At 47.0% G+C, this 25,741-nt stretch overlaps 1 protein-coding gene across 2 annotated transcripts in view; it reads right to left on the bottom strand.

Moving 5' to 3' along the window:
• Positions 1-25,741, bottom strand: part of NF1 (neurofibromin 1) — a 287,036-nt gene that overhangs the window by 168,936 nt on the left and 92,359 nt on the right. For both annotated transcript variants that reach the window (XM_081945323.1, XM_081945324.1), the window contains exons 22-30: positions 24,184-24,323; positions 20,999-21,121; positions 20,228-20,311; positions 18,459-18,575; positions 17,344-17,525; positions 17,042-17,253; positions 14,634-14,795; positions 9,605-9,708; positions 7,335-7,470 (exon numbers count right to left, since the gene is read on the bottom strand). In XM_081945323.1, the coding sequence (XP_081801449.1) occupies positions 7,335-7,470; positions 9,605-9,708; positions 14,634-14,795; positions 17,042-17,253; positions 17,344-17,525; positions 18,459-18,575; positions 20,228-20,311; positions 20,999-21,121; positions 24,184-24,323 (1,260 nt within the window). The remainder of the gene's footprint in view (positions 1-7,334; positions 7,471-9,604; positions 9,709-14,633; positions 14,796-17,041; positions 17,254-17,343; positions 17,526-18,458; positions 18,576-20,227; positions 20,312-20,998; positions 21,122-24,183; positions 24,324-25,741) is intronic.

The raw sequence follows: 25,741 nt of genomic DNA, 5'->3' as shown, positions 1-25,741 counted from the left end.
GTTTACTTTAGAATTTACATCACTAATTCTAAATGGGCATTTTTAAATTTAATATTCTGCTTCTGTTTTTAAATGCTGTTAATTGCTTTGAGTGCTTGCTAGAGCCAAAAGGCTGCACTGACTAAAGGAGGAAAAATATCAGCTTCAAACCTCTGGCTTTGAGGATCACTCATTCCTTTCAACACACCTGTGGGCTTCTCAAGAAGTATTGCAGTCACAGAGCATTTGTTTATCAATTCCTCCTCCACTTAGAACTCAAGGGTATTTCAAGAGTCTTTAGAGCTAGGAGGCAAGTAACAAGTCAACGCCATACAAGCTGCTGGATCATTGCCAGTATCCAGTCAGAGCTGAAGAAGCTCCTTGGATGAGAAGCGAAATTTCTTTAAATTAAAAAACAACAACAGAAAGTCCAGTTGCCTCTTGAAAAAAAGCACCTTTGGGACAACCATGACCTGGATGACTGAGAATCTCCATAGACATTCAACATCAATCAACTTTATCATGTGATCAAAAGCTCTATAATAGGAACTGGCCAGTGGTGGGATTCAATGTTTTTTTTTACTACCAGGTCTGTGGGCGTGGCTTGGTGCGCGTGGCATGGGTTGGTGGGCGTGGCATGATAGAGGAAGGTTAGTGTAAAATCCCCATTCCCTCCTAATCAGCTGAGAGTCGGGAGGCAGAGAATAGATGAGGGCGAGGCCAGCCAGAGGTGGTATTTACCGGTTTTCCGAACTACTCAAAATTTCTGCTACCGGTTCTCCAGAACCGGTCAGAACCTGCTGAATCCCACCTCTGGAACTGGCTATATAAAGTAGTAGTTTTGTTAAGAGTTGTTTATGTTGATTCTGTCATCCAGGCATTGGTTGTCCCAAAGGTGCTTTTTCAAAAAGGCAAGTGGACTTCGTTTTTCCTTGAAGACGTTCCGCTTCTCATCCAAGAAGCTTCTTCAATTCAGTTTTGTTAAGAGTTAGCACATTAGAGTAATTAGCAGAAATTACTCCAAATAATCACTGCTTCCAATCAAGTTTCAGGTTGCATTGACTGCACTTGTTGATGGCCTATGGCAGGACCAAGATTGGGCCTTGAAATTTCTTGACTTACCAGCTATCTTTAATACCACTGATCATGATGTCCTTCTGGGCTAGCTCAGGGAAGTGAGAGAGGAAAGCATAGTATTGGGGTGGTTTTCATTCTTTCAGGGCAGTTCTAATCAGTATCAGGGGTGGAGAGATTTAACTCAAGCTCCTACTTTCTGGAATGCCACAAAGTTCAATGTTCCTCCTATTTAACATCTGTGTATGAAGGTGTCGTACGAGATCACCCAGCATCATGGGGTTGAGTAGCTAGCTATGTATCTCGCTCCCTTGTCATCCAAATGACACTGTCAAAGGGTTAAGCACGAAAAAGCTGGAATGCAGTACTGCGGGCTACTTCTGCTGCCTGCCAGCTGCCTGCAATTTTGCAGTTCGAATCTCACCAGGCTCAAGGTTGACTCAGCCTTCCACCCTTCCGACGTGGGTAAAATGAGGAGCCAGATTGTTGGGGACAAGAGGCTGACTCTGTAAACTGCTTAGAGAGGGCCATAAAAGCACTGTGAAGCAGTATATAAGTCTAACTGCTATTGCTATCCGTTGTGGTCCAGCAGGAGCCATTGGAGCTGCCTCCAGACTCCGACAGCGAGGGTCCCTATGAGTCGGCTCTGGAGGATCCTGGACAGGGTCTCGACTCCGAGCAGGGCGCAGAGAGGCTGGTTGGCCACCAGGAGGCGCCTAAGCCTTGGACCAGTGGGGAGGAGACAAGGGAGTGTGATCCAGACGTCAGCAGTGAGTTGTTCCTGGATGCCGGGCACCGGAGAGCTAAAGGCGTAAGGAACAGTTGCACAGTTACAGGAGGTAATTGCACTCGGCTGGTGGTAATTAGGCTCCTCTCCAGACTATAAAAGGACTGCTTGTGCACACGCCCCTTTTGCAGAAGTCAACGCATTAACTAATGTTGGAGAACAGTATTGTGAGCTTGGCAAGCTGGATTGCGGCCAAGGCTTATCTGTGTTGGATTGCTGCCCAGGCTTGTCTGTGCCGGTTTGCTGCCAAAGACCTGTCGGTCTGTTAATAAATTCCATAAAGTATCTTTGGCTCGGAGTGTGTTGGTGTGGGACGAGGGGGGGTCAGAACAGCTATCCATATGTGAAGGTTGAATTACACTGATTTGTGGCTAAAAGCCTATTCACAGGAACCTTCTCAACTGACAGCACTTGGTCAGAGTTAGATAACCATGTAGTGGCCATGTAATGATTCTGAGGTGCACTGAGCAAAGTGATTTATGACTTTTTCACATGTCTGTTGCAGCATCCCCTTGGTCGAGTGATCAAAATTCAGAGGCTTGGCACCCGACTCTGATTTATGAGGGTTGCAGAGTCCCAGGGCCACGCAATCACCTTGTGCAGCCTTCTGACAATCAAAGTCAATGGGGGAGCCAGATTCACTTAACAACCATGTTACTAGCTTAAGAGCCGCATTGATTCATGACGACTGTGGCAAGGAAGGTCGTAAAATGGGGCAAAATTCACAACCGTTTTGCTTAGCAATAGAAATTTGGAGTTCCATTGAGGTCGTAAGTCGAGGACTATCTGTACTTCCACGATGGATGGGACAGAGCCAGGGAAAAGGAGAGATGATGTCAGCTCATAAAGCATTGGCATGTCCATTATCAAGTTGCCATGGTGAGGAAAGGGGGGGGAGGGGCATTCCACGTATACCTTCAGCTAGAGTCGGATCTCAAATTACTACAGCAGGCTTGTGAGGCATGCACCTCGGTTGGAGAATGTGATTTATGACACAGACTGAGGGGAGAGAAGGAACAGGGGCAAAGTTCAGCCAAAATTCAAATGAGGTTTAGATCTGACTGTCTGTCAGGTTTCCAAAAGATGCCCTAATTAACTCATGAGCCACGAGCCAAGTTTCAAAAGAAAACCAGTCATTTATTAGGAACACCATTTCGGCAATATCCCATTGCAGTCAGATCTGACTTTATTTTAATTATGGCTGAACTTTGCCCCCGTTTCTTCCCTCCCCTCAGTCTGTGTCATAAATCACATTCTCCAATGAGGTGCAACTCTAGCCATACTAATGCTTTATGAGTTGACAGGTGACATAATTGAACAAGTACTGTATATCATGCCTTATTCCCTTCCTTTCAGCACTGGATTACTGTGCTCAGAAGAATTATATAATATGTGCGCCCTCTGAATAATAGGCAGAGTCCACCTGTGTTTTAAGTCTCTGCTTCTGAACCAAAAACATCACGCCCAGCTATACAGAAAAGCTGCAGTTCAAGAAAGAAAATAATGGGTTTTTGTTTTTATTTATGACAACAGCAGTGAGACTTTTGTATGGACAGAGGTAGAAAGATTTACACATTCCTACAAATGGAAGAATGGATGTTGAAGTTAGTAGAATGGACAAAATTGTCTCCTTTGATTAAAGAAAAGAGCTTATCTACCTTGGGAATCTTTTTTGGAACTTTTCTGCATGGCACGGAAAGAAACGAAAGTGTAATTTTGGGGATTTGATGATCAGAACTGTTTAGGATTAGAGAAACACTGTGTTTTATGTTTGGTTTTAGAGTAAGAGGTTAATGTATTTTATTTTATCTGTAACAAAGAAAATTGGAAGTTATTCTTTTTCTATTACCCTCTTTTTTTCTGCACTCTTAATTTTGCTTTTTTTCTGAGCTTCTCTAATTCCTATTTTTCAGTTCCTTTATATTTTATGTTTTGTTGAAATTTAACGAAGTCTTTTTTAAAAGGAAAGAAAGGTGTGTAGTTAAGCCTATTATTAGATCTTCCATTTTGTGAGAGGGAAGCATTTATGAAGAGAAGTATTCAATTATGCCATGTCCTACTTAGATGGGATAATCCCATTATCCTATGATCCTCCTGAGCATACTATTTCTGTTTCAGACATATAAAACTTTTGGGAGGAACAAACACAGAAGCTCCTGCAACCAGTATAGGAGCTTTTGCTGGGCGGAAAACATTTAGTACCCCAAAAATAAAGAGAGCCTTCTTGTTCCAAGCTGTAAATAGAACTAAACAGAACAATGTGTGATTTTTTGGTCCAAAATGGACCATTTTCCCCCAAGCACGAGACAAAATTATGAAAAGAAAAATGTTTGTTCCAAATGGAAAATATGGGACATTTCTCTTCTGTACATTTTGACACATCCCAACTACAACCCAGGATCCATCCCACTTTGGTGACTCTAATAAACCAATTGACAACCAAACAAAGAATTTTCTTGCTGGAAAACAAAAAGAAAAAAACCCAACCAAGCAAAGCAAAAACTGGAAAGGAAAAATACCTCTGCTATTTTGAAATGCCCAAAAGGGCTGTAAGACAAAACCATTCTTGAATTTTAACCCCACCCCACCCCCCTTTTTTAACAAAGTTTGGGCCAAGGTAGGCAACTGGTGACCAAAACATTGCATGTGCCTCTCCCCTCTCCCCTCGGGGTCTCATGCCTGTGACTACAGACTACACTGACAAGATTGACACTGCTTTGCCATTTTTCAACTGCATGTTTTTCTTTTTTTAAAAAAAATGGCAGATATAAATTAGCTGCATTCCACCTCCAGTTTGCATTTACCTAACAGTCTTGTCTTAAAGCACACAAATATAAAAGAAACCACATAGTTGGACATTCAAGGGGCACGATGGCTCAGTGGTCAGCTGGAAAGTGACAGATCGGGTTCAGGACCCAAACCCCATGTGACAGGGTGAGCTCCAGAGGTGGGGGTCACATAATGTAACAACCGGTTCGCCCAGAACCAAAAATGTGAGCGCCTTCAAACACACGGTGATTATATAGGACGGGATAGCGCCAGGGCGGGCGGGTGGGTCCAGCCACTGATCAGAACTATCGATTCACCCGAAACCGGTCCAAACCGACAGCAGCCCCATGACAGCTCCTGCCCCTCTAGCAGTTTGAAAGCAGGCCAATGTGAGTAGATAAACAGGTACCACTTCTGTGGGAAGGTTAACAGGGTTCCGTGTACTTTTGGCATATAGGTATGTGTTGTGGCCCAGCAGGATCCAGTTGAGCCGCTGATGGACTCGGATAGTGAGGAACTATATGAGTTTGCTCTGGACGATGTGGAGGACCCTGTGCAGAGTTCAGACTCAGAGCAGGGACCAGAGAGGCTGGTTGGCCACCAGGAGGCACTTGAGGCATGGAGCAATAGGGAGGATCAAAGGTAGTTTGTCCTTGATGCTAGATTGAGAAGGGCTGAGAAACGGAAGCAGCAACTCCGTAGGCAGACTCACAGATGATTAAGCACAGGTGGTTGTGAATTGGCCCCTCCCAAGAGAGATTATAGGTGAGGCGTTGGGAGGGGACATTTGCAGGAAACAACCGTTCGAATTAGTAGTTAAGAAAATCTATCAGTGTATTCTAGCCGTGTCTGTTCGTTTGCACTATCTGCGTTGCTTCATTTGAATTATCTGGGTTGCTGCAGAGTTACTCTATTGCACGTGAGTTGCCTGGGCCCTCAGCCAAAGGATTAGTTATCTCAGTAATTAAACAGTGGCAAACAGCCAAGCCTGTGTTCTGGTTTATTCACAGGCGTGGGGTCAGAACAGGTATGTGGGCCACATGACCACAGAAGTGTCTTCGGACAATGCTGGCTCCCTCGGCTAAGAAGCCAAGATAAGTATCGTCCCCTAGAGTCAGACATGACTGGACAGGGGAAACCTTGACCTTTAGTTTGACTTCAAACCTGTGAGGAAACGTCGACTGAATCTCTCTCATTTTTGAATATATGGGAGGATTGTGCGATGCCTGGAAGAAACACTGAGCTGGAGAAAGGAAACCACTGCTGATATATGGCACATCCCAAAATCTACACAAGTTCTTCTTGCTTTCTAAGCATCCTGGAAGATCAGCACAGCTTAGGACAGGGGTGTCCAAACTTGGGAACTTTAAGACTTGTGGACTTCGACTCCCAGAATTCCCCAGCCAGCCATGCTGGCTGGGGAATTCTGGGAGTCGAAGTCCACAAGTCTTAAAGTTCCCAAGTTTGGACACCCCTGGCTTAGGAAAAGCCTCATCCCTCTGCCTTCCAAAGGGAAGAACAGGAAAGTCTGCTCTTATAGAAACATTTAGGAAATGGGCAAAGGTGCAGCCATTTTTTTCAATACATCCAAAATCAGAGCAGCATGACGGGAAACCCTTGCTCCTTGAGGTTTGGGAACAGCGAGAACTACAGGGAAGGCTAAGTGTTCTCCCTCATCGCATTAGGCTCTGACATCTCTTCCCTAGGAAGCCAGGAATTTGACTCATTAGGTCTCAGACATGACCGCCAGTATGTGAGAAGATGGGACGCAACCTCCGTCACTAACATTATAGTATAGATCAGACCAGGGGCAGATGACCTACAGCATTACACAGGGCTCAACTACAATTTCCATTAATGCTTTGGGCAATATGGTAGGAATTTAAATGTAATTATATCTGGGGAAGTTCAGGAATACGTTGGACAGCCTCAGGTGACTTACGCCTGGATTTAAAAAAAAAACAAATAACAAAGCAGAAGAATGACGAGAAGAAGCATTTCCTTCAGCCGGCTGCTTGTTCTCAGAGAGAGTCCTGGATAGGCAAATATAAGTGTCCCAGGATAATGTTGCAGGATCCAATCTGGGTGTCGGTCACTGCGATCAGAGGTTGTGTCTTCTGAGCTTTTGGACTCATGCTGGAGCCCATCCCCAGGGAAAATTCACCCCACAGAGAACATCCCAGAGCACACCAAGAAGTTCCCTAAGGATGAGCTCAGTGGTGGGTTACGACCAGTACACCCTGGCACGAGCGTACCGGTGCCTGCCAGGAGCACCAGGTACCGTTCCGGCATGGTGCTCCAGCCTGCCTTCCCACGCTCACCACCTGTATTTGAGCTGTTCGGGGCTTGCACGCATGTGCACGGAGCGTACGGCGCCTGCGCGATGCTCCGCCGAGCAGCTGGAGTGTAGCAGAGGCGTCACAGAGAGTTGTGGGCGGTAAGTACGCATGTGCCCACTGCACGTGTTCATGTGGTGGACGCCTGGCCCCGTTGCACTGTACCTGTTGCAATGGGATCCAGAACCCACCACTGGATGAGCTCCAGCATGAGTTCAAAAGTTCGGAAGATAAAATCTCTGATCCCAGTGACCGGCTAGGATGGGATCCTGCAGTCCTCGATAGGCTTCCTAAATCCCATTGTCTCCTGTTTATTCTAAAGGTAACGGCAAGGTGCTTGGTCTTTTCCCACTTTCCAACGTAGCCACAGTTGGCGGACTCTTTCATACCTGATAGAGACAGTGGCAAACGCTCCGCAGCTGGGGTGGGAACTCGGTGGAAGAGTTGATGATGGCATGGAAGAACTTCTCGGTCATCTGAAGGAGGATCCGCTGGTTACTCTCGAGGCTTTCACTGGATTCCAACCTGCAAGACAAGCCGGTGATCGCTCTCCTAAGCTCTCTGGCTTCCGTTTAAAAAAATGGATCAGTATCCACACTGCAACTATGGTTCTCTCCTGCTTAGTGCTACCAACAGAGAAGGGAGGCAGACTTCCCCAGCTCGGAACTTTCAAAAGTGAATTGGAGTAGAAATTAACAACAGAATTCCCAGGCTGCTGAATTGTCTGGGAGTTGCCGTTTCAACACAGTGGATAGTAACTCTCTCCATCAGTGATGGTGAATGTTTTGAGCTTGACGTGTGTTCTGACTGAGGCTTCCCAAGAGCATGAAGCAAACTCCTTGTCCCAGCAAAAAAAACCTATAATTAATTTAATGTGAATTTTGCTCATTCACAGCCAGAAAAGTCTTTCAAAGGAGGATTTACAGTCACAGATCTTATCTGGCTTGGAAAGCTGCTAAGGCCGATATCTGCAAAACTTGGCAAGGAGTCTCGGAGAGTCACGAACCAATTAACCGAATTGTCTCCTGCAAACTCCCCTCCCCTTTCGCTCTTCTTTTATTCCCTCTGGGAGGGGCCATTCACCGTCCACCTGTGGCCCTACTCCCAAGTCAACCCCTGTTCTTTAGCTGTTCCTTTTGTCTGGCAACTCTGTGCATGCCCACACTGGAGACAGGCTCCAGCTGTTCGTCTGCCTCACTATGCCTGACTGTGAAGGCAGCTGATATGTGGCATATGGCTCTGTCCCCCTCTCTGCCTCCGAAACAGAGGCCTCATCAGAGCCTTCCCCAGACTCCAGGACTGGCCCATGTTCCTCTCCAACCTCCTCTTCCCTGTTTGAATCTGATACCAATTCTGCTGGCAGGCCACAACATGTTAAAAGTCCAGAAAATGCCTGCCTTGACTCTGCTGGTTTGTCAAACAGACACAGATATACACACCCGAGGCAAACAAGACCTCGACAGACCCTCTGAAAGCCACGCAAGTCAGCTCTGCTCTCAGAAGGTCCCTGGAGCCTCCAAAAATCATGTAAAAATGCTCACATGATTTTTGGAGGCTCCAGAGGGCCCCTAAGGACAAGGTCCCTTTGCAGGATTTCCAGCAGGTCCAGAGGCCCCAGGTGTCAAAAGTTCACCATCACCAGACTACATTCAAGATTCCAACTGGATCATCGGTTATCAGACGATTGAGTCTTCCCCATTAGTTGTTCCTGTAACTATTTCCCCCAGTGAATGGAAAAGGTTGAGCTGTTGAACTTTATTACTATCTCCCTAGGTCCAGGAGGAAAAAAAGCACTGTGTTGCAAATATTAAAACTGACTCCTAATCATATTGTATATATCTAATGATATGTCTGCATTTTTATTTTTTTTTACTTATCAAATTTGGGTACTGCCTATCTCATTCTCAGCTATAAAACTGCTCTGAGAACCAGTCTTGGATGAAAAACAGAATATGCATGTAAGAAAAAAAAGGACTTTTCTTTCACCAAGAGTAATTTCATTTCAATCTCTCATAGCCTACCACACTCCAAAATATACGTATCTAAAGTAGGTAGCGAATAATTCAACATGGCACTAAAGGAATGAGAGCATTTGCCACTGCTCCAAGGAAGACCCTGTTCCCCAGCTAGAGTTTTGAGAGCAGAAGTCCACACATCTCAAGGTTGCCAAGGTTGAAAAACACTGATCCAGACCAGTGCTTCTCAATCTTGGATGGCTTTAAGATGTTATGGACTTCAACTCCCAGAATACTCCAGCTAGTCACGCTGGCTCTGGTATTCTGGGAGTTGAAGTCCACACATCTTAAAAGTTGTTAAGGTTGAGAAACGCTGTGATACAGAGTGCTCTTCTCCTACCTCTTATTTTTCCCCACAAAAATCCTCCCATTCAATCCCCGTTGGCCTTTTAGAAAACCCTTAACACCTGGCTGTTTTGCTGGGCGTGGTTTTTTTTTAAAAAGGTGAAAAAAATAGTCTTGAAAGACAGCTTCTGTCTTGCCTCTTTTCGACAAAGATCCAGAGATGAGACCCTTATTATTCAAACTTCAAAACCAGGGAAAAAAACAAAAAGGAGGAAAAATAAGAAAGAGTACAAACTCCGCCCTCTTTCTCCTCCCGCCCGCCCGTCCTCCTCTCCCCCATCACTATTCCAAAATCAAACCTTGTAGGGTCGACTTCGAAGCTCACAGGCTGCCATTCTGGAGATGTGATTACAGTTCGTAATAAAGGCTCCAAAAGCTTCTGTAGATAGGTTGCACCATACACCTGCATGAGAGAATTCAAACTGGTTTCAGCCGAGGGGAAAAAAAAAGGGGGGGGGATTCTGCCTACCAGGTATTCATCTGGCTAGCCTTAGCCTGGTCAGCTCCAGCACATTAGTCCGCTCGCTGGTCTTGAGGCTGGGGAGGATGGGGCATAAGCTCCAGCACATTAGTTCGCTTGCTGGTTTTGAGGTTGGGGATGATGGGGCATAAGCTCCAGCACATTAGTCCGCTCGCTGGTTTTGAGGCTGGGGACGATGGGGCATAAGCTCCAGCACATTAGTTCGCTCGCTGGTTTTGAGGTTGGGGATGATGGGGCGTAAGCTCCAGCACATTAGTCTGCTCGCTGGTCTTGAGGTTGGGGAGGATGGGGCATAAGCTCCAGCACATTATTTCGCTCGCTGGTTTTGAGGTTGGGGACGATGGGGCTTAAGCTCCAGCACATTAGTCCGCTCGCTGGTTTTGAGGTTGGGGACGATACGGCTTAAGCTCCAGCACATTAGTCTGCTCGCTGGTTTTGAGGTTGGGGACGATGGGGCATAAGCTCCAGCACATTATTTCGCTCGCTGGTTTTGAGGTTGGGGACGATGGGGCTTAAGCTCCAGCACATTAGTCCGCTCGCTGGTTTTGAGGTTGGGGACGATAGGGCTTAAGCTCCAGCACATTAGTCTGCTCGCTGGTCTTGAGGTTGGGGACGATGGGGCATAAGCTCCAGCACATTAGTCCGCTTGCTGGTTTTGAGGTTGGGGACGATGGGGCTTAAGCTCCAGTACATTAGTTCGCTCGCTGGTTTTGAGGTTGGGGACGATGGGGCTTAAGCTCCAGCACATTAGTCTGCTTGCTGGTCTTGAGGTTGGGGACGATGGGGCATAAGCTCCAGCACATTAGTTCGCTCGCTGGTTTTGAGGCTGGGGACGATGGGGCATAAGCTCCAGCACATTAGTTCGCTCGCTGGTTTTGAGGTTGGGGATGATGGGGCGTAAGCTCCAGCACATTAGTCTGCTCGCTGGTCTTGAGGTTGGGGACGATGGGGCATAAGCTCCAGCACATTAGTCCGCTTGCTGGTTTTGAGGTTGGGGACGATGGGGCATAAGCTCCAGCACATTAGTCCGCTCGCTGGTTTTGAGGTTGGGGATGATGGGGCGTAAGCTCCAGCACATTAGTCTGCTCGCTGGTCTTGAGATTGGGAACTATGGGGCATAAGCTCCAGCACATTAGTCCGCTTGCTGGTTTTGAGGTTGGGGACGATGGGGCATAAGCTCCAGCACATTAGTCCGCTCGCTGGTTTTGAGGTTGGGGATGATGGGGCGTAAGCTCCAGCACATTAGTCCGCTCGCTGGTTTTGAGGTTGGGGACGATGGGGCATAAGCTCCAGCACATTATTTCGCTCGCTGGTTTTGAGGTTGGGGACGATGGGGCTTAAGCTCCAGCACATTAGTCCGCACGCTGGTTTTGAGGCTGGGGACGATGGGGCATAAGCTCCAGCACATTAGTTCGCTCGCTGGTTTTGAAGTTGGGGATGATGGGGCGTAAGCTCCAGCACATTAGTCCGCTCGCTGGTCTTGAGGTTGGGGACGATGGGGCGTAAGCTCCAGCACATTAGTCCGCTCGCTGGTTTTGAGGCTGGGGACGATGGGGCATAAGCTCCAGCACATTAGTTCGCTCGCTGGTTTTGAGGCTGGGGACGATGGGGCATAAGCTCCAGCACATTAGTTCGCTCGCTGGTTTTGAGGCTGGGGACGATGGGGCATAAGCTCCAGCACATTAGTCCGCTCGCTGGTTTTGAGGTTGGGGATGATGGGGCATAAGCTCCAGCACATTAGTCCGCTTGCTGGTTTTGAGGTTGGGGACGATGGGGCATAAGCTCCAGCACATTAGTCCGCTCGCTGGTTTTGAGGTTGGGGATGATGGGGCGTAAGCTCCAGCACATTAGTCTGCTCGCTGGTCTTGAGGTTGGGGACTATGGGGCATAAGCTCCAGCACATTAGTCCGCTTGCTGGTTTTGAGGTTGGGGACGATGGGGCATAAGCTCCAGCACATTAGTCCGCTCGCTGGTTGTGAGGTTGGGGATGATGGGGCGTAAGCTCCAGCACATTAGTCCGCTCGCTGGTTTTGAGGTTGGGGACGATGGGGCATAAGCTCCAGCACATTATTTCGCTCGCTGGTTTTGAGGTTGGGGACGATGGGGCTTAAGCTCCAGCACATTAGTCCGCACGCTGGTTTTGAGGCTGGGGACGATGGGGCATAAGCTCCAGCACATTAGTCCGCTCGCTGGTTTTGAGGTTGGGGACGATGGGGCATAAGCTCCAGCACATTAGTCCGCTCGCTGGTTTTGAGGCTGGGGACGATGGGGCATAAGCTCCAGCACATTAGTTCGCTCGCTGGTTTTGAGGTTGGGGATGATGGGGCGTAAGCTCCAGCACATTAGTCTGCTCGCTGGTCTGGAGGTTGGGGAGGATGGGGCATAAGCTCCAGCACATTATTTCGCTCGCTGGTTTTGAGGCTGGGGACGATGGGGCATAAGCTCCAGCACATTAGTCCGCTCGCTGGTTTTGAGGTTGGGGACGATGGGGCATAAGCTCCAGCACATTAGTCCGCTCGCTGGTTTTGAGGCTGGGGACGATGGGGCATAAGCTCCAGCACATTAGTTCGCTCGCTGGTTTTGAGGTTGGGGATGATGGGGCGTAAGCTCCAGCACATTAGTCTGCTCGCTGGTCTGGAGGTTGGGGAGGATGGGGCATAAGCTCCAGCACATTATTTCGCTCGCTGGTTTTGAGGTTGGGGACGATGGGGCTTAAGCTCCAGCACATTAGTCCGCTCACTGGTTTTGAGGTTGGGGACGATAGGGCTTAAGCTCCAGCACATTAGTCTGCTCGCTGGTTTTGAGGTTGGGGACGATGGGGCATAAGCTCCAGCACATTATTTCGCTCGCTGGTTTTGAGGTTGGGGACGATGGGGCTTAAGCTCCAGCACATTAGTCCGCTCGCTGGTTTTGAGGTTGGGGACGATAGGGCTTAAGCTCCAGCACATTAGTCTGCTCGCTGGTTTTGAGGTTGGGGACGATGGGGCATAAGCTCCAGCACATTATTTCGCTCGCTGGTTTTGAGGTTGGGGACGATGGGGCATAAGCTCCAGCACATTATTTCGCTCGCTGGTTTTGAGGTTGGGGACGATGGGGCATAAGCTCCAGCACATTATTTCGCTCGCTGGTTTTGAGGTTGGGGACGATGGGGCTTAAGCTCCAGCACATTAGTCCGCTCGCTGGTTTTGAGGTTGGGGACGATAGGGCTTAAGCTCCAGCACATTAGTCTGCTCGCTGGTCTTGAGGTTGGGGACGATGGGGCATAAGCTCCAGCACAATAGTCCGCTTGCTGGTTTTGAGGCTGGGGACGATGGGGCATAAGCTCCAGCACATTAGTTCGCTCGCTGGTTTTGAGCTGGGGATGATGGGGCGTAAGCTCCAGCACATTAGTCTGCTCGCTGGTCTTGAGGTTCGGGACGATGGGGCATAAGCTCCAGCACATTAGTCCGCTCGCTGGTTTTGAGGTTGGGGACGATGGGGCATAAGCTCCAGCACATTAGTCCGCTCGCTGGTTTTGAGGTTGGGGACGATGGGGCATAAGCTCCAGCACATTAGTCCGCACGCTGGTTTTGAGGCTGGGGACGATGGGGCATAAGCTCCAGCACATTAGTTCGCTCGCTGGTTTTGAAGTTGGGGACGATGGGGCGTAAGCTCCAGCACATTAGTCCGCTCGCTGGTTTTGAGGCTGGGGACGATGGGGCATAAGCTCCAGCACATTAGTTCGCTCGCTGGTTTTGAGGCTGGGGACGATGGGGCATAAGCTCCAGCACATTAGTCCGCTTGCTGGTTTTGAGGTTGGGGATGATGGGGCATAAGTTCCAGCACATTAGTCTGCTCTCTGGTTTTGAGGTTGGGGATGATGGGGCGTAAGCTCCAGCACATTAGTCCGCTCGCTGGTTTTGTGGTTGGGGATGATGGGGCGTAAGCTCCAGCACATTAGTCCGCTCGCTGGTTTTGAGGCTGGGGATGGTGGGGGCTGTGCATCTAAAGCACAGCTGATCCTCGGAGGGAGCTCCAGTGACTAAATCAGGCAAAGTGGGGAAGGGGTAAGAGAAGGCAGCAGCTGTTCTGGGTAGCCATTTTGGGCACTGCGCGTTGAGCATTTGGAGGCTGAAAACACAACGCGCGGAGCCCCAGTGGCAATCTCTGCAGTCGGGAAGAAGACGGGTGGAGGCCGAAGGGTAGGGGCTGGTGGGTGGGCGGAGCTACATTCAGACTATAAGACGCACCCAAATTTTCAGCCTCTTTTAGGAGGAAACATCTTTTACTCCAAAAAATACAGGATATATGCTTGTTCCCACCTTTAGCTTCTCACTTTATGACCATTTTGTTTCTTCTTATGCTTGTGTAGGTAACATCTGCAACGCCTACTTTGGGGGTCATAGACCTTTTTTTTCCCTATGCAAGTTTTCAGTAACGTTTTCCTACTGGCACAGAAGGGAAAGAAGCTGATTGGGAGATCTAGCAAGCAGAGCCGAGCACAAAGAGGAAGGGGATATCCCCGAAACACAACGTCTACGGGCAATCCAAAATCTGAAACTGCTGCAGCACAAAATATTGACAGCTGTCATTTAGACATTAAAAAAGACAGCAGGCCACCCTAAATTAGATTTGTAAAAAGCCTGCCTGCATCCTTAATAACTGCAGTGTTGGGAATTCTGTGTATTAGTGTAAAATCAGCGTATTGAATCATGTTACTGTGATTTTATTCAAACAACAGTTACAACTTCAAACCTGCACCTTAAGACGGAAGGCCAAATTTTTCCAAGCCCATCTGGTTTGGTGGGTCTTAACCTTTTGGCCCCAAATCTTTCTAAACGACCACCAGATTCAAAAGTCAAATGTACCTTAAAGCAGAAAGTCATTATTTTGCTAGCCAGGCTGTTTCCCCTGAAGAGCGTCTGCATGGAATCGGCCAGCTCCACCTCTTTAGAAAACATGTTCCAGAGCAGCTGGTAAAGCAAGTGCCTCGAGTCGAAAAGGGTGACGAGGACACGAGCTAGTTCATCCTTCAGGGGGGGAAAAACAGAAAGAGTTTTAAATTAGTTTTGGTTTCTTGATTCATTGAATAAGCCACAGCTGGTTGGGTTCGTGCAGCACTCAAAACTGCAAGCCAATACAGTTAACAAGATTGGACTTCAAGTTACAATGTACAGGTAGTCCTTGTTTGCCTTTTGGTACTGTCCAGGGGAGGTAGACGAATCAAAATTTGGAATTAAGATTGCCCGGAGAAATATCAACAACCTCAGATATGCAGATACCACCACTCTAATGACAGAAAGTGAAGAGGAACTAAAGAGCCTCTTGATGAGGGTGAAGAAGGAACCCCACATTAAGAAAACTAAGATTATGGCATCCCGCCCTCTCAATTCCTGGCAAATAGATGGGGAAGAAATGGAGGTAGTGAGCGATTTTATTTTCCTCGGCTCCAAGGTCATCGCAGATGGGGACTGCAGCCAAGAAATTAAAAGAGGCTTCTTCCTGGGGAGGAAAGCTATGGCAAATCTAGACAGCATACTAAAAAGCAGAGACATCACCCTACCAATAAAAATGTGTATAGTCAAGGCTCTGGTTTTCCCACTTGCAATGGATGGCTGTGAAAGTTGGACCATAAGGAAGGCTGAGCACCAAAGAATGGAGGCCTTTGAACTCTGGTGCTGGAGAAGACTCCTGCGAGTCCCTTGGACTGCAAGGTGATCAAACCGGTCAGTCCTAGAGGAGATCCACCCTGACTGCTCTTTAGAAGAGGAAACTCAAAGACTTTGGCCACCTAATGAGAAGGAAAGACTCCCTGGAGAAGAGCCTCGTGCTGGGAAAGATGGAGGGCAAAAGAAGAAGAGGATGGCAGAGAATGAGGTGGCTGGAGGGAATCACCAAAGCAGAAGGCGGGAGCTTAAATGGACTCCAGACAATGGTAGAGGACAGGAAGGCCTGGAGGAATGTTGTCCATGGGGTTGTGATGGGTTGGACATGACTTCGTGACTAACAATGCTTAATGACCATTCACTTAGCAACCATTTGAAGCTCCGACAGTCCTCCTCAGAGCTACTTATTACCTGTTTTCAAAGTTCCAATGGCCTGGCAGACGCACTCTGCAGTCAGAGGATCCCGTTTGGGGTGCTTGAGAAATAGCCTACATATGGCCATTTGCACTATTCTACAGTCACACGACCACGATTTTCAGCCTTTTATGCAGGTTTCCAGCATTTACTTCTGGTTTCCGGCAAAAAACCAGCCAATTGGGAAAATGGGTTCACTTAATGACTGAGGGGGCGTTTGCTTAACAACTGTGGTCTTCACTTAATAACAGTCGCAAAAAAAAATCATCAATTCGGAGACAGTTATGCAGTGAACCCTTTAACCAAGGTTAAATGGGGACAAGTTACAACCATAACTCTGGGGTCAGTTACAGTTGTAAGTCAAGGACTACTCTAATGAGAACAGTGTATAATTCATTTCAGAATGAGCTTAAATATATCCATTCAGGTCAGGTTCTTTTTAATCTGCCTCTTAAAATAATTTATTAAGTTGTTAAGAAACAAAAAGCCTCTGTCATTGGAGTGTAGACCTAATAAAGCAGGGGTGTCAAACTCAAGGCCCACGGGTTGGATCCGGCCCGTGGGGTTCTTAGATCTGGCCCTCGGGGCCGGCCTGGAAACAGAAAAGGACCAGCCCACGGTGCCTCTGCTAGCAAACATGGAGCTTTGTGCAGGGCGAGGTCCATTTTGGCTGGCAGCCGGCTATCAGAACAAACTAAAAACGAAACAAAAGTAGAAATGTTTCCCTTTTTGCATTTGAGCATGCAAGATGGGACAGGAAAGGAGAAAGGGAAAGAGGGAAGACAAAGGAAAAGAAGGGAAGATGGGAAGAGAGCAAGGAAAGAAAAATAAGGAAAGAGGAAAAGAAGAAGAAAGGAAAATGAAGAGGGAAGGAAAAAGACGAAAAGGAAGGAAGGGAGATAGATTATAATGAGAGAGAGGGAGGGTCTCAGGGAAGCCCTGCCTTAGCACTTGGCCATCACAGATTCCCCCAAAATGAGTCCTGTATCAAGCACACCATGGCCACACCCCCGCCAAACACAACCCTGATGCAGTCCTCAATGAAATCGAGTTTGACACCCCTGTCCTAAAGGAATCCAGTAGATCGTGACCTCCTTTTTGCCTCTCCTCGTTGTATATAACCCAATTGTAACTCCCATTCAGCATTCACCAATTTAAAGTCATAAAGAAGCAACCGACGGTGAGATTCCTCTTACCCACTGGGAACAAGGCACCACGTTTGCCAAGGCCATAGCAATGGGCAATTCTCCTTGGTCACCCATCATGGTGACCAACTCCACCAATCTCTCAAACCGATCCGCCAGCACAGTTTCTGCCAGGGTGTCGAACTCAGTGCCCTGTTGCAGAATTTTGGTGAGGACCTCCATGAAGGTAGCTCTCGTCTGGAGATCCTTGTGATATCCTAACCCTACAAACCAACAACAGAAGAGAAGAGTTTGGGTGCAGTTTGGGCATTTCCAAAGTCCACAAAGTGAAGGAGAAACAGATCCATTTTTACCTATAGAGTGCATAAGGCCGCTATCCACGTTTGCGTTGAGCAAGTTTGACATAGCCAGAACGGTGCAGTGTCGCAAGGAAGCCAGCCTTCGAGACATCCCACGTTTCCGCCCGCCTGTTTGTGCACTCTCATCTTCCACTTCACTGCAGTCATTAAGGAGGTTCATAAACAGGGTGAAGTACCTAAACGTATATATAAAAAAAAAAAGGTTTGCATCGCTCCTGGAAGATCTTCTTATAATCAATAAAAGTGGTCACCTCAAAACATTTGATCTGCAAAATAGATGCCTTTCTGCATGACAGGTTCAGTATTCAGACATGCATTCCCCAAGTTCATTTGCAGGATATCTACTCTTAAGGTAAAGGTTCCCCTTGCACATGTGTGTTAGTCGTTCCCAACTCTAGGGGGCAGTGCTCATCTCCATTTCAAAGCCGAAGAGCCAGCGCTGTCCGAAGACATCTCCATGGTCATGTGGTCGGCATGACTCAATGCCGAAGGTGCACGGAACGCTGTTACCTTCCCACCAAAGGTGGTCCCTGTTTTTCTACTTGCATTTTTTACGTGTTTTCGAACTGCTAGGTTGGCAGAAGCTGCGACAAGTAACGGGAGCTCACTCCGTTACGTGGCGCTAGGGACTCGAACTGCTGAACTGCTGACCTTTCTGATCGACAAGCTCAGCATCTTAGCCACTGAGCTACTGGGTCCCCACGGTGATAATTTACCGGTGCAATCTACTCTTACAGTGGATATAAAAAGTCTATTTTTTTATTCTTATTTTTCTTATTCTTCATTTCTTCTTGGATGAGAAGTGAAATGTTTTCAAAGAAAACACCAAGAAAGTCCAGGTGCCTTTTGGAAAAGGGATCTTTGGGATAACCATGACCTGATTGAGAATCTCCACAGTCATTTCAGTTTGTTTTTCAACTGAGGTGGGAAAGATTCTGGAGTGATGTATCTTGGTCTAATCTTTTTACATCTCAAAAATCTGGCATTTTAACAGGGGCGTGAAGCCCATATACCCACTGTATACATTCATGCCTTGGCAATGGTTATTGACCAAGTAGAACGGAAGTTTAGCTATTTCAATCTGTGAAGTGCTGAAAATAGGCCTTTACTTGAGAAATAACTGGGATTTAGCTTCCATCAATTCAACTCCATCTCCTTCTTCTGGTTGAAGTGGAAGCCCGGCCAGAAGAGAGACAACAGCTTCCATGCTTGCCTGGTCCAAGTCTCTAGACAATAAAACAATGAATGAAATGAAATCAATGAAAAGTGCATTTTTCACATACCATATTTTTTGGAGTATAAAACACACCTTTTCCCCCCAAAAGAGGGTGAAAATCTGGGTGCGCCTTATACACCGAATACAGCATTTTTGGCCTCCAAAAACCCCGCCCCCTTCACAAAAATGGACGTGCAGAGGGTTTGGGAGGCCTGCAAAGTGCTCCTGGGGGCTGGGGAGGACAAAAACGAGCAAAAAATGGGCCGGTTTTTGCTTGCTTTTGCCTCCCTCCCCAGCCCCCAGGAACACTCTACAAGCCTCCTAAAGGCTATGCATGCCCCTTTTTTGGGGGGGGGCAAAAAACAGGTCGCTTTTTATGTTTCCCCCCCCCCCGCCCCTAGGAACACTTTGCAGGCCTCTCAAACTCTCCCCATGCTACGTTTTTCACAAAAAATGAGGCATGCAGAGGGTTTAGGAGGTCTGCAGAGTGCAAAAACTTTTTTAAAAAAATTACCTATTCAAAATTTTGGTGCGTCTTATACTCTGAAAAATACGGTCATTTTCACATGGGAAGCAAGGGGTCCAAAGCAACCAAGAGTCTTAAGATTGCTTGTCTCAAGCTGAGAGGGAGGGGCCTGGTTAAAGTCACATGCAGACCTTCCATAGCTGAGGCTAATCTTGAACTTGAGTTTCTACCCAACTTTTGGAACGAGAGGAAGGAACTGACCTAAAGTTACCATGGGTTCCATGTCTAAGAGAGGACTAGAACCTGGATCTTCCCAGACCCAATACATGAACCTTATGTCATACTGATTCTTGAGAGAGAGGGATGGCCAGAAGCACAACCACGCACCTCACCAGGAAGATCTTGTAGATGAGGAGGACTAGAACCAGGACTTCCCCATTTCTACTCCTACACTTTTAGCAGTATATCAGACTGTCTCTCGGTCTGAGAATGACTGCCCCAAAATGACTCATGGAACTTCTGTGGCTGAAGGTGGATGTCAGGCTTGGAAGCCATCTTTGCCTTTGGGCCTCAAGCCTGCCACATATTCAAACATGTTCTACTGTGGGGAACTGGGAGGGGGGATTGTATGGAGCACAGGAAATAGGTAGCCAAAATGACATTCCTTCTCAGAGAATCAGTCTTGTCCCTGCACCTGGACTGACATGGATGGGAGGAATCTTCTTTTGGGACAGTGATTGATTGGACCATGTGATGAACTTGGGGGGTGTTTGGGGCAGGGTCTTGAACTTTCATCTGGGTGGGGAAAACCTGGAAGCTTTCAGATTCGGGTTTTCCCAGATGTGCCAACATGGCTCTTTGAATAAATTGGAACTTTGAGGAATCTCTAGCCTCGGATTCTTTTTTGATTGAGGATGCTACCTGGATCCCTGACAGTGGACTAGAATCAGAGTCCTTCACTTTTCGTCCAAAGACACCAAACTGGCTCTTGTCAACATAAACACAATTAACTCAATGTGCACTTGCTATAATTTCTTTTCTATTCTGTCCACAAGCGTTCATCCATTCGTTCATCCATCCATCCATCCATCCATTCTACCTTAAGACTGAATTCCATCTGTTATTAATCAACCACCCTATACATTATTTTTAACAACCTGCTGCATAGGGAGTGTAGGTGACACAGCTAATCTTACCTTGTCAGACATTTCACATCCTCATCTGTAGCCTGGTTGGATGTTCCCATAACCCAGTCAGTCAAATATTCCACCATCTTGTTCCTGGAGTTCAGAATTACAGAGCAAAAGGTATGCAAACAACATCTGACAAAATCCAAATTAAAGAGGCTACGTGGAACATTTTCCAAATGCTAAATAAAATGCTACCTTGGAAATCTTACATTGATCCCTCCCTCGCCACAGAATCAATACAATTGCATCGTTTTCTCTTATAGCAACCATGCCGATTTTCTGCCACTAGCTAAATACGTTATGAGTAGCTACCACATCATAAAACGGTCAGGCAGCATTAGCTAACCAACTTTGGCTAACATGAAAAAGCTGAGGTGGTTTGCGACTCGCTAGTACATAGATGGGAGCCACTAAAAAATCTTGCAGATCTTGTAGGTGAGTATGGGAAACTGAAGTAAAAAGTCTGTGAAAATAGTAGAAGTTGAGTTTAATCTGAAGGAGACTTTATTTTTATTTATTAAAATGTGTTTTTAAACTGTTACTTCTGGGACTTATGGTCCTCTTTGTCTTAACTTCCAAGAATGCTTGTTGTTTTCAATTTCTTCTCTCTACTAAATTTATTTACTATCGGCCCACTAAATTTGTTGGCATGCCTTCAACCGTCACTATTCCACAATCAAACCTTGTAGGCTCCACTTAATGCTAACAGGCTGCCATTCTGGAGATGCAATTATAGTTCTTAATAAAGGCTCCAAAAGCTTCCATCAAACCTCTCACCTGAATTTCATTTCTTGGCAGAAGGACAGATCATCTCGCCTCTCCATCATTACCTTCACAAGTTGACAGAGTTTGGTTTTGATCTGAATTGCATGCACCAGATTCCCGAGGACACGCACGTACCTGTGAGATGATACAAGGCAGTGATGGCTAACCTTTGTGTCCTTGCGTGCCAAAAGCGTGCCCATACCCATAATGCAATGTGCGTGCGACACACACACCCTGCGCCCTGTTTTGGGCCTAGCAGGCCACCCTGCAGCTTCCTGGGACCAGAAATGGAGCGCAGGGAAAGCGTGCGATCCCAGCCTCCCACGCATGTGCATGTGCCTCCCGCTTGCACGGCAGAGACCCAAAAATCAGCTGGCTGGCAGAAGGCATGCACACATGCGCAAAGGAGCTGAGCTGGGCAACAGCTCACATGCCCGCAGAGAGGGCTCCACATGCCACCTATGGCACGTGATCGCCATCACGGATATAAGGCCTGTCAATTAATGAACCTTCCAATAACTGCCAACATCATTCTGAGCATCTTCTCCAAAGCCATCACAGGTCAAGAATGAGGATTGGATTTTTCCTAATAAATCAGCATTCCCATGCTGGTACCTGGATTGGACTACGCAATTGCAGTGGAATCTGAGGCTGGGTTACAGGAAGGAGGGGGTCTTTCCCAAAAAAACGCAAAGGACAAGTCAGCCTTGAGTTCCTGATATGCAGAAAGAAGTTGAGAAGGGATCCTCCCTAAACCTTTCATAGGCTTTATCTGATAAATTAGGCAGATTGTGCTTTAATCTGGCTAGCTTCCTGTCTATGGGCGGACAGCAATAAAGAAACACTCTGAGCAATTCATGGTGTCATTCTTGGTTCCTTGTGCCTGATAGCTATCTGGAGATAAAGGTAAAGGTTCCCCTCACACATATGTGCTAGTTGTTCCCGACTCTAGGGGGTAGTGCTCATCTCCTTTCCAAAGCCAAAGAGCCAGCACTGTACAAAGACATCTACGTGGTCATGTGGCCAGCATGACTAAATGCCGAAGGCTCACGGAACGCTGTTACCTTCCCACCAAAAATGGTTCCTATTTTTCTACCTTAATTTTTTACGGTCTTTCGAACTGATAGGTTGGCAGAAGCTGGGACAAGTAACGGGAGCTCACTCCGTTACGCGGTGCTAGGGATTCGAACTGCCGACCTTTCTGATCGGCAAGCTCAGCATCTTAGCCACTGAGCCACCATGTCCCTGGAGATTATGAAGGTTGAAATTCAACCTATCCACAGGAGATCCACTTTCAATGCATGGATAGATTTTATCTGTTGAAGTAAGCCATCATAACCATGACTGAAAATATACGAATGGTACCGCACCTAAAAAAAAAGAAACCACTTTCAATGGCTCCTCTTATCCAAGAAATAACAATGGTATCTTTGGAGATGGTTCCGTTATGATAGCCTGCGTGTTAACTTTTAAAAAAAGAAATGGTTGCGTATTTTGAAAGGATTGCTGCCAAAATTTCCAGATGTTTTTAGGATTTTAATTTTTAGGAGTCTCTTTTCCTCTCACTTGTTCTTTTTTTACTGCAAAGCCTTTGACAGATTTTTTACAAATAGAAATCACACGAGAATAAAGATACAAAAAGGGAAGTAAGATGATAAAAATAAAACATAAATAAAAACCTTATAAAAACACTTAAGGGCTTTTTTGGGTTATGGTTATGATTTTTCAAACACGTAAATTAAGCACAGAAAAGATCTTTGTTTTGTTTCTCAATCTGGAGGGGCTCCGCAAAACAGATTTAGAGAAAATACCTGTAGTCTCTTGGTTGTAAGTTACCTATCCTTTCTCTTAGATAGATTGCCTGTCCTTTCTCTAGGGTCTCCTGAATCTGAATCAGTGGCTGAAGGGCATGTTTCAACCAGCTGTGAATCTTACAAGCTGATAGGAGATCAACCCACTCAAGCAGACCAAGGAGATAATGACCAGGAGAACAAGAGCCACGGTGGCTCAGTGGTTAGAGTGCAGTACTGCAGGCTACTTCAGCTGACTGCTAGTTCGGCAGTTCAAATCTCACCAATGAGAATGCTTCTGACTCATGCCCACAGCCGGGCCTTCTTAGGAGCAGCTACCAGCATGTTACTCTCTGTTAGACCAGTGTTCTAGGGCAGTGGTCCCCGACCTTTTGGGCACCAGGGACTGGATCCTTGGAGACAGGTTTTTCTGTGGACCAGAGGGAAGCATGGCTGGCTGGGGAATTCTGGGAGTTGAAGTCCACAAGTCTTAAAGTTCCCAAGTTTGGACACCCCTGATCTATGGTATCAGGAGCCGTGGTGGTGCAGTGGTTAAAAATGCAGTATTGCAGGCTAACTCTGTCCACAGACAGGAGTTCGATCCTGACCGGCTCAGGGTTGACTCAGCCTTCCATTCTTCCAAGGTCAGTAAAATGAGGACTTAAAATGTCGGGGACAACGCAATGATTTTGTAAAGCACTCAGAGTGTCAGGTCCCATAAATCCTTATCGGGATGCTGCCATTCTGGGGAAGGGGCCTGGATGCATTCCTCAGTTTATAACCTTCTTCCTGGTACCTGTCTATCCTGTGCTTGGATTTACCTTCCTGGGAATATAAGGGGGGAGGGCCATCTGTTTTGTCAGCTCCTGAGCCTCCAGCAAGCGATGTCTAAGAACAACCTCTTTCACCTTCTCAGCCTGCCATTCTCAAACCATCTTCGCACCTGTGGATTGGCTTATTCAATGCCGGACTGAGGGGGAGAGGGTCTCTAAATGTTTTAATCTAACAGAATTGGTTAGGAATCCTCAGATCCCGCTTTCTTTGTCTTGCTATCACTTTCTCTCCAATAAAGGTTTCCTTTTAAAATGCTAAGTGCTTCAAGAATTCTACTTTCTTAAGGTGAGAGGAGAGGCAAGTCCTTTACAGCACAGAGAGTGCTGCAAAACACTTTATATAGCGGCATATAAGTCTGCTATTGCTATTTTGCCTTCCTGGTATTTTTCCTGGAACTTGGGTGCAACTGCTCAGTCAAGCACTCCACTTGCCCTTTTGTTATCTAAATTACAGTCCCATCATTCAACCAAATTAAGCTTGCTTCTGTGCGATGGTTGGGTCTACAACCGGACACCCTCGCTCTGCTACAAACACACAGGCTACAGGGAGAACCAGAAGGGTGAACTGACTTGCCTAACTAGATTCAGCATCATGGTCTCAATCCTGGCTTGCCCAAGGTGTTCCGAGCTGCCTTCAGTGTGGTTATCAAGCAGGTTCTTCATGATCGCAATAGTCTGCTCCACAAACTGCGTATTGGTATCATTTAACAAGACCTGCACGGGAGCGAAACATGCTGTTGGTTATACACTTCCACCATGTTTCCTTTGAAATTCTTTTAATTTTCTGCTTTGTGGGTCAGCAAAGTTTTTGGACCCTTGATAAATTTCAGATTAGCCCACCTGTGCTGTCAAACCCCGTTTGAGAACACAGATACCGTGTCTCCCCGAAAATTCGACAGGGTCTTATTTTCTTTGTACTTGCAAAATATGGCCTTGGGCTTATTATCAGGGAGGGCTTATTGTTTTGGGGTTGCCGGGCGGCTGCTCCCTTGCGAACTGGCTCTTGAAGAGCCGGGCACAGCCTCAGAGGCAAAGCAGCCATGAGGTGACTAAGCTCACGAGCAACCGCCGAGCAAACCCCCTCTCCAGCCGGGCAGATCGCCATTCACTGACCTAGGGAGTATCACTAAGGTGCCAAGCCACATGGCGCTCTGCCCGCTCCCCAGCTCCTGCAGCTTGGCACATTAGGGATACCCCATAGGTCAGTGAATGGCGATCTGCCTGGCTGGAGGGGGGGGGGTTGCCGGGCGGATGCTCGTGAGCTTAGTTACCTCATGGCTGCTTCGCACCTGACTCTTCGGGAGCCGGTTTGCAAGGGAGCAGCCGCCAGGCAACTCCCCCCACCGGCCAGGCAGAACGCCACTCCCCAACCTAGCGGTATACCAAAGGCGCCAAGCAATGTGAGCGCCTTTCTCCTTCCCCCCCCCCCCCCGGCTCCTACGGCTTGGTGCCTTCAGGATACCGCTATGTCGGTGAACGGTGCTCTGCCTGGCTGGAGGGGGGGTTATCCAGGGGGTTTATTTTTGGGGGGGGTGGGCTTATATTTTTGCCCACGCGAAAAATGTGGCAAGGCTTTAGTTTCAGGACAGGTCATATTTTTGGGGAAACACGGTATTTTGCACAATTTGGGCATCCCATAAAATCTCAATGGCTAACATATGCTAACTATAATATATACTTTAACTTCAGCTATAACTTTAACAAAAATAGTATTTCAATGAGCAATGACATCATCCAAACATGATAAAGGCATCGTGTTTACATTTCTTTGGATAGAAAAAGAGACAAAGTGATTGATATCTGTGGAAATTCTCGATCATCCAAGTCACAGTTGTCGCAAAGGGGCTTTTTCCAAAGGCAACTGGATTTTGTTTTTCCTGGAGGGAAAGTGAAGCTTCTTGGATTAGAAACGTCTTTAAGGAAAAGCAAAGTCCAGTTGCCTTTGGAAAAAGCACCGTTGGGACAAAGTGATTCATAGCATCTAAATGAAGAAGGTTTATCTAGATATTAAGGATGAAAAACCAGCTAGTACTTCGGGCCAAGTTCTGTTGAGGACAAACTATTCCCCAAAATTAATTTCCAATGTAGAAAGCTCCAGAATCAGCCAACTAACCACCCAACCAATGAATGAA

Source organism: Natrix helvetica (assembly GCF_964273705.1).
Source record: "Natrix helvetica genome assembly, chromosome: 2".
Classification (NCBI taxonomy): Eukaryota; Metazoa; Chordata; class Lepidosauria; order Squamata; family Natricidae; genus Natrix; species Natrix helvetica.
Note: the sequence above shows the minus strand (reverse complement) of the source record. Positions and strands in the feature narration are given on the sequence as shown.